This window comes from Rattus rattus, chromosome 15 (assembly GCF_011064425.1).
Source record: "Rattus rattus isolate New Zealand chromosome 15, Rrattus_CSIRO_v1, whole genome shotgun sequence".
In the NCBI taxonomy this organism is placed as follows: domain Eukaryota; kingdom Metazoa; phylum Chordata; class Mammalia; order Rodentia; family Muridae; genus Rattus; species Rattus rattus.
In genome coordinates, this window is record NC_046168.1 from 19,873,187 (window position 1) to 19,882,136 (window position 8,950).

The 8,950-nt window shown below is 41.7% G+C and overlaps 1 protein-coding gene across 3 annotated transcripts; it reads right to left on the bottom strand.

The window, feature by feature from the left end:
• Nucleotides 1-307: 307 nt before the first annotated feature.
• Nucleotides 308-7,124, bottom strand: LOC116884662 (zinc finger protein 397-like). 3 transcript variants are annotated; one of them, XM_032885833.1, is made up of 4 exons: nucleotides 7,073-7,124; nucleotides 4,814-5,310; nucleotides 4,460-4,601; nucleotides 308-1,784 (listed from the first exon to the last, which is right to left on the bottom strand). In XM_032885833.1, exons 2-4 carry the CDS (start codon nucleotides 5,225-5,227, stop codon nucleotides 757-759), a joined length of 1,584 nt encoding a protein of 527 aa, XP_032741724.1. In that variant the 5' UTR covers nucleotides 5,228-5,310; nucleotides 7,073-7,124; the 3' UTR covers nucleotides 308-756. The 3 variants fall into 3 exon arrangements, with proteins under 3 accessions (XP_032741724.1, XP_032741722.1, XP_032741723.1); XM_032885831.1 differs by lacking the exon at nucleotides 7,073-7,124 and adding an exon at nucleotides 6,728-6,928; XM_032885832.1 differs by lacking the exon at nucleotides 7,073-7,124 and adding an exon at nucleotides 6,537-6,690.
• Nucleotides 7,125-8,950: the final 1,826 nt, after the last annotated feature.

An 8,950-nucleotide genomic window follows, 5' to 3' on the forward strand; every position in this document is an offset into this window, starting at 1 on the left:
GTTAACTCCTCAATCTTCATATTTCAATTTCCTTTATCCAAGTTCTTGGACAAGGAACTGGGGAAAGTGCTTAAGAAGCACTCTTAAAAGTCTAATAGACTGACCACACTAAGTGTCATTTTATTATCTGACTAGTAATAGCTATTAAACTGTAGAAATCATTCCCCCCTACCCCATTATATTCCTAGTCCCTGACACAAAACAAGTATTAAAAAATAACATAGGCCTGCCCACTTGCCTAGCATGTGAAGCCCTAAGTTCAGTTCCCAGCATGGAAGTAGGGAAGAGATGGGACTTTCCACTTGTGTAAATTAACTTGTATCTTTTACTTTTCAAGCTGATTTCATTTTGGGCCTGTCTTCAGATCAACAAATCATCAATGAAATTGTCTTCTCCATTGTCTTGTTGACTTTGAGTTTCTTAAGCAGTCTCTTAATGCAGACCATACTGTCTCACAAACCTGGCACACTGACAGAATGAAGCCTTTTCCCATGTCATTCTCATGGAAAATGAGGTCTCAATATTGCATTACTTTTTTTTTTTTTAAACCTGAGTACTCCTAATGTTACAAAGCTTAAAGTGATGGTCTTGTATCTTTTTCATTAGCACTGGGGAAGTGCTGCACAAAGCAAGTTAGACTGACTAAAAACTGGTTTTTTTTTTTTAAACTACCTTTATGGAATCTTGCTCCAAAATCAACCTTTTGACTAATAAAGAGAAAAATATACGGATGTATTTACAAATCATTGTATTAAGTTACTTAATATCATGGACTCTCTGATGGCGCATCAACACTGACCTGTGCCTAAAAGCCTTCCCACACTCATTACATATATAAGCTTCATCCCCAGAGTGGATTCTCTGATGCTGAACAAGGGCTGAGCTCCTTTTGAAGGTTTTGCCACAGTCATTACACTGATAAGGCTCCTCTCCACTGTGGATTCTCTGATGTCTTATGAGGTTTGAGTTCAGACTGAAGGCTTTCCCACACTCGTTACATTCGTAAGGTTTCTCTCCACTGTGTATCCTCTGATGGGTAATCAGCTCTGAGCTCTGCTTGAAAGCTTTGCCACATTCATTACATTCATATGGTCTCTCTCCCGTATGAATCCGCTGGTGTCTAATAAGCTTTGAACTCTGGCTAAAGGTTTTCCCACATTCATTACACCTGTAGGGTTTCTCACCAGTGTGAATTCTTTGATGTATGATTAAATAAGAACTTTGACTGAATGCTTTTCCACACTCATTACATTTACAAGCTTTCTCACCTGTATGAATTTTTCGATGTCTAGTGAGAGCTGAGCTCTGATTGAAGGCCTTTCCACATTCATTGCACTCATATGCTTTTTCACCACTATGGATTTTCTGATGAATAATAAGATATGACCTCAAACTAAAGGCCTTCCCACACTGATTACATTTATAGGGCTTTTCTCCAGTGTGTATTCTCTGATGTTGTGTTAGAGAGAAATGTTGTTTAAAGCTATGCCCACATACGTCACATCTATAAGGTCTGTCATCTGTAGAAACTTTCTGACATGTAACAGAGTTTGTACTTAGAATCAAGCATCTTTGAGACTCATCATGATGGTCTCTCTTTGCTAAGGATTTGTGTGTGAAGATCACTTGACTAAAGCTGCCCCTGTGGAGAGGGGAACTTCTTTGCTGCCATTCTAAATTGCTTTTGTGCTCGCTGACACCTCTAAATGAAGGATCCCAAGAGAATTCTGGTGCTTTTTCTTCTGAAATGTCCTCTTTTGCTGTTGTTTCATTATTCTTAGAATCTGAAATGGTAAAGCAAAATAAAATTAATAAAATCCTAGAGTTTACATTTCTTTAGTTATTCTGAAGTCATTGTCTTTAAAAAAAATAAGAAAGGATTTTGCTATGATCCACAGGTTAGCCTGAGACTTTTGGTTTCAAGGGATTCTTCTACCCAGCTTTCCAAGTAGTTGGGACTATAACTCCTCTCCACTATGGCTAGCTTAGTCTCCTTTTCTATAAGAGGAAATAGAAGGGTCTATTTACAAAGATGACATTGTCCCTTGGGATCTTTTCTCTTTCCCAATGCTAAAGTCTACACCTTCCTTTCGACTCATCTTTTCTTCCCTTTAAGACTTCAACTGATCACTATTATTATTTTCAATCTCTTTTTAAAATGACTTCCTGTAATGGTTAGTTTTTAATTATTAACCGGACATCAGCTAGGAAGAATGTCTCAGACTAGATCAGGTCTGTTTGTGTGGATGTCTTGGGGGAAGAAGGGCTGGAGATGTCCTGATTATGTTAACTGATGTGAAAAGACCCAGTCCATTGTTGACTAGATAGTTTTTGGACATAGGTCCTAGACTGTGATGATGTGGAAGAAGTAAGTCTAGCGGTAGGCATGATGTAGTCATACTTTCCCTGCTCTTTACTGTGGATGTGACTAGTTGCTTCAAGTTCTCACTGTCCTGACTGTCCTTTAATGATGAAATAGAATTTGGAATCATGAACTTAAACTGTTTCACCTCTAAATTGCTTTTGCCTTGGTATTTTATCAGAAACCCAAAACAAATCTAAGATAATCCTACTTAACAGCTTAAGCTGAAATCACCCCTCCTTTCTTAAAAACCAAGCTCCTTGCTTATGTATCTGTTAAGTAGCCTCATTTACATTCACAATTAAATTTCTCTAATGGGTTTGTCTAAAGTCTGCAGCCTGGTTTCTAGTTTACCTTCTTGAACTCTGCTACTTCTATTGATAGGAATCTTGTCAAGGTCACTGATTTTATAACTGTACATAATTGAATGGGTACTTTTTGGATCTTAGCCTTTCTATAGCATGACATGGAGACCCACACCTTCCACTGTTCTATTTTTCTTCTTGAGACAGGGTTTTACTCTGCAGTCCAGACCGTCCTCAAACTTAGGGCAATCCTGCAGTCACGAAAGGTAGAATTAAAAACATGAGACACTACACATGACTCTCCTCTGGGTACCCTCCCACTCCCCAGCCTTTCCTTTCTATTTTGGAACGTGTAACTCAAAAACTGTGTTCCCTCAGCATCTGTTCTGTGTTTTCATGTATCCTCACTGTGGAAACTCTACCCTAGATGTCAATTACTACAATCACGTCTTCTTAGATCTCCAAGTCTACTTTAAACTCTAGACTGTCATACTGGATTTTTGCTTGTATTTGGACTCAAATGCCCCATAATCAAACATCAGATTTTTTTCTTTTCCTTAACAATACCATTATTAATCAAGTTGTTTCTCTTTCATGATTTGCTTTTGATGACGACCTCCTACTACAGTGCACTTTGAATGCCGAGGAACAGATTTCAGCTTCAGTCTTTTATGCCCCAGAGTAACACAGGTTTCCTCATTTACTGTGGCCTCTGGGATTCCAAGTCTCTTAATAAACCTCCAGTCTCGCCTTTCTCAAATCATTTCTGTACTCTGAAGCTGAGTTCTAAGCAACAAATCCAATAATGCCACTTCTTCACAGGTATGAAATGAATAGAGTGAAAGGCTTTAACAACTTGGACCTCATTTCCTCCTTTAGTTTCTCTTTCATTATTCCTTATCAGTTTCCAAGTCAAACTGAAGTACCTAAATGTCTGTAACAGGTGTATTCTCACTTTACTGGCTTTGTACTACCTATTTACCTGACTTTCTCCTGCTCATAATTCAAATTATAGCTTAGATATTTCTTCCTCCAGGAAGTATTCCTTGAGTATTTCTTTAAATTTTATTCATTTATTTATTTTTAGACTCTTTCATGTGTACAGGTGTTTTGCATGCATGTATGTTATGGGTCGTGTGCATACGTGGTAGTGGAGGTGGTCAATAAACGGTGTCAGATCTGGAGTCACAGATGGTTGCAGGCCGCCATTTGAGTGCTAAGAATTGAACCCAGGTCCACTGCAAGGGCTACAAATGCTCTTAACCACTAAGCCAGCTTTCCAACCCTTCTTGATTCTCATATTGAGCTTGGTGTCACTTTGTGCTGCCATGGCACCCATTAGACTGCCTAGGATGCTTCTGCTTTTCTATGAACCACTAATGAAGGTCTGAAAATTACTTGAAGATGGAAACATGGTGTCTACCATAGTATTAGACAGTTTAGCACTTTGCAAAGTTATAAAATGGTTAAATGAGGGGTTGGGGATTTAGCTCAGCGGTAGAGCACTTGCCTAGCAAGCGCAAGGCCCTGGGTTCGGTCCCCAGCTCCGAAAAAACAAAAAACGAAAAAACAAAAAAACAAAATGGTTAAATGAATCAATGAGAGGGAAACTCACACAAGGAAGGATGACTGCAATTCCTGTGAGGGTCGTTGAATACAAAGCCACTCAAGTGAGCACCTCTGGTTTTGATTAATACAAGTGTTCATGTGGAATAAGTTTATAAATGCAAGTCTGCATCTACAAAACCAGAGGCCTAACTTCATAAATCTGAAAATAAGTTTCTATTCCTACCATTTTTAGAGGAAAGACAAGGTTTCCAGGATTTCAGCTGTGTCTTCAGAGGCCGGACTTGGATGCTTGTTGAATCTTGGGATGTTCTGAGATATGTCAAATCTTTCCATGGCACTGATGGTCCTTGTGGATTATCTGGGACCTAAAACCAGCACAATATAATTAGTAAGACTCTTACATGGTTAATAAGACCACTGCCACGGATGAAGCATAGGGAGAAAAAGGGTAAAGGCGGTAAGTATGTGTTACTGTGACATCAAGGTCATGGTTCCTCAGAGACAATGTTCTAACCAGAGAAGATACTACAACTAGGACTGCAACTTTTTCTCCAAAACACATCATCTCTGTTCCCACCTGCTGCCCTGGATCATCGAACTCTTTCTCCAAATCTTCCAGCAGAGTCACAACTTCCTCACCGCTCTTTGGGCCGTGCTGTTGAACCCATATCTTCAGCTCTTCGGGGAGGATGCTCAGGAACTGCTCCAGCACTAGCAGTTCCAGGATCTGCTCCTTTGTGTGCAACTCTGGCATTAGCCACTGATGACAGAGTTCCTGGAGTCTTCCCAGAGCCTCTCGGGGCCCAGGTGTTTCATGATAGCAAAACTTCCTGAATTGCTGGCGAAACAGTTCTTGGCAAGACTGGGCACTCCCATTCTGTTTACATTTCTGGCTCCAAGAAAAGCTGCTGTCTTCTATTTTCACGAGTATTAATTCTTCTTGATGATCCTGAGGTTTTAAAGTTGAAATTGCTCTGGATTCCACAGCCATTCTGGGCTGAAATAGCTCACAAAAAGCTTAGTACAGTTGGGTTTTGTGCTTGGGGAGGAGTTTCCCAAGTAACCTCTTCTTTCCTACAATACATGAAAGCATTTTAACTTACAGTGTAGGAAAAAAAAAACTCTAAAAACTTGTAACATTGAAAGTAAACAGGTTCAAGACTAAATATAGACAAAGCATTGACAATCATCTACTGTGTAGAACTCCTACCACTGACAAAAACTTTTTTAGAAGTATAAGAATGCAAATTAATATGACTGTCCTTTTCAGTTATCTTTCAGTCCTGATGGAATTCATGACTCTTCTCCGGCGGGGAATGAATTCAGGGCCTTAGAAACAGTAGGCCAAACATTTTAGTTTGCTACATCCTTGCCCACCCTTGACAGTGAACTCAGGTTCTTGCTAGACAAACATTCCACCACAGGGCTGCATCCCCAACCACAGACAATTTTAATAAAATACAGGCTGCAGATTTTTCCTGTTTGTTTTTAAAACAGGGTCTCTATGTAGTCCTGGAACCTGCTATGTAGACTAGGCTGGTCTTGAACTCAGAGCTTTCCTGCCCCAGTTCTTCGATTAAAGGCATGCAGAACCAAACCCAGCTTTTGGCTTTAAATTTTTTTCTTTAGTTACTGTTTATAGTAACTGTGTATACTAAAGTAACTGTAGTGTTGGTCTGCATTTAAAGTTTTAAAATTTTAAAATCCGCACTGAACATAGATTTCTTTAAAATATTGTATATTTGTCATTAGGTCCCATTCATATACTGAAATTTTCAAAAACGTGGAGGCCCTTTGTGTGGACTTTGTTCTGAGCCAGTATTGAGGAAAGGATTGGCTTATGAATGAATTTAGTGAGGAATTCTCTAACTGTAAGGTGCTTAGCTTGGATTAAAAACATGTTACTATGGACGCCAAAAGTCAACTTCGCTCTCAAAAGCCTGAGTATTCCAAATTCAAATGAAATATGGCAGTAATCATTTACTAGATTTGGAGATAAAGAGCAGACACGACTCTAATGTATACAGAGACTTATATGCTCCTTCATTTATTAAAACCCGGCCCTAAGCTCACAAGGCTGAGCAGAATGCGAGCCCTCCCCACCACCCGCCAGTGCGAGAGTGTTAATATCTGGTCTCCCCGTTACACATTAACCCAGCCCCACTCCCACACCAGAGTAATCTGACCCCTGTCAAGTAGTCTAATGTCAGCATGCCTTGCTTCCCCTACAGACAACCAGCGCGGGTCACATTAACTAAGCCTGCGTCCTTGCAAGCTGGAACTCCTGACCCCCGTACTACCTGGCGCGGCGTTCAAGCGGCTCTCACCCAGACGCTGACCCGCTCGCCCTGCGCTTCTCAGTCGCTCGGTCCGCTCCCTCCCTCTACCTCAGTCCCATGTTAAAGGATCCCAAGAGCTGACACCACTGCTACCCATACCGGCTAACAAGACACCCGCCCCACACCTTCCTCAGCCCTTCGCCGCAACGCACCTTATTTTTAGCTTCCGGGTTAAAGCACAGAGTAGGCGCGTGCCAGAAGGGGCACCACGGGGGTTGTCCAGCGGAAAGCGGCGGTCGAGGGGTCTCTTCAGGACCTGCCACACGCCTTCCTGCCGACCGGAGCCCCAGCTACAGCGCAAGAGCAGCACAGGGGGCGGACATTAGCCACAAAGACCTGAGGCACGTCCCCGCCCCTTCCGCTCGCCAGCGTCCGACCTTCCGTCTGTCCCTCCCCTTCCACTCGCGCGCACACAAAAGCCTTGCGTTCCACCTGCCCCACCCGGCGGGTCTGCTACCCGCTGTGCTCCATTGTTGTGTTGTTCCCTTCTCACTCACCCAATTTTCCAATTCCATAATCAGATTTTCCTGTCTTAACAGCTCTTTTTCGTGGCCTCTGATAAGAGAGTAACGGTCCAATAGCTGCTCTTCATGCTCTTCACTGCAAGCCGCAGCGTCCTCTATTTCAAGCCCTAGTCATTGCACAAAGCCAAGGTGCTCTGACGCAGATCCGATTCCAGACACGCCTTTAAAGTCGGGTTTTTCTATTAAAAATATTTACTGTTTCTGTGTATCTATACCTGTATGTACACCACTCATTGCTGGTAGAGGTTTGGAGAGGGTGTTGAATCCGGTGACAATGGTTGTGAACCACCTTGTACATACTAGGAACCTAACCTTGGTCCTCTGCAAAAGCATCAAATGTTCTTCACCTCTGAACCATCCTTTTAGGCCCCCCCGTTGTCTCCATTTTAAAATATTTACTTTTATTATTTTTGTTTATGTGTATCTGTCTTTGTTTATACGGCATGCGTGTGCAGTGCCTACCGAGATCAAATGAGTCCCTTGAAACTAGTTACAGACATATGAGTGCTGGGAATGGTTGTGCTTCTTTGGAAGAACAAAATGTTCTTAACTGATGAGCCATTTCTCTAGCCCCAGCTTTCCCCCTCGAAAAGCAAGGCACTTTACTTTGTGAGAGATTCTGTATTTGTTAAGGATTATTTCTTATGAATAGTTTTACATTTAGTTATAATTATTTCAAAAAGTTAATAAAAGGGTAACAAGGTGATAACATAGAAACAACTAAATTCTCTTTTGTTAGCTAACATGTAAATCAGATATTTGGGAACGATGTCCATTAGCCTCTAGAACTATCAATAATCATAGGCATTGTGAAAAAGTAGCAATTTAAAAATCCCAAATAGATAAGGGTGAGCAAATCTTCCAAGAAAGAGCTACACCTTCAAATTAACCTTTGCAAGGCTGACTGATTAGAACGTCAATAACTTGGAGCGTTTGGGATTTTGCAGGTCCAGAGCCAAGTTCTCTCAAGCCAGCTTTAGCTCTCTTGCTAGCCATTTATTACTCTCCTGTGGATCTGACCTGGTAGCTTTGTGGCCATTAGGTAAATCACTTGGAGTGCACAGAGCACTAGTTTTCCACTGGCATGTGTTAACTGAGCAGACCACTAGCTTTCACTCACTCTAAAGCTAAGTGTTATCAGATAGTGTCTGAAGCCTGTAGCTGAGATTTCTCCTCGCTACAGCCCGCCTCTGATATCTCTATATTTTAAAAGTGTCTTGATTTTTATCACTTTCTTTGTTCTGTTACTATAAAAACTTCATGGAAAACTGCTTCCATGTTGTAACATCTAATTTGGGGAAGCCCAAACGTGCTGCCTGACCATGACCATTCATATCTGTCTCCAAATGTAACTATTTCGTATCCCTTTTGTGTCCAACCAATACTACTTGATATTTGTCGTCTACTGTTGGGTAGCATACCACTCTAAGGACGTAGATCTATAGGAAATGCTCTATTGCTCACCATTCCAGGGTGAGGAGTTTAAGCACTGTCTGGCCGAGATCGACAGGCCTTGCTTTGCGATGTCAGCTCCAGTGCCTCAACCGGGACTGGAAGGAAGGTCTACGTGGCTTCCCGTGCGCTACTGAACTTGGTGCTTCCTTTCTGCTGGAGCAATCCGCTGTTCCCCATCCGGGAATCTCATCATGTATTTAGCCTCTCGTCCATCATGTAGATTGTCAGCCTGAATATTCTGACGTGGTAGCTGGCTTCTACGAGAGTGAAAGAGAAAAACCTAGATGTCGAATCCGCCTTACATCACTTCTGCTGTATTATGTTTGATGACTAGATCCGTGGGAAGGCGTCCCAGACTCCTTCTTTGACTTGGACCAGCGGTTACTCTTGCATCCA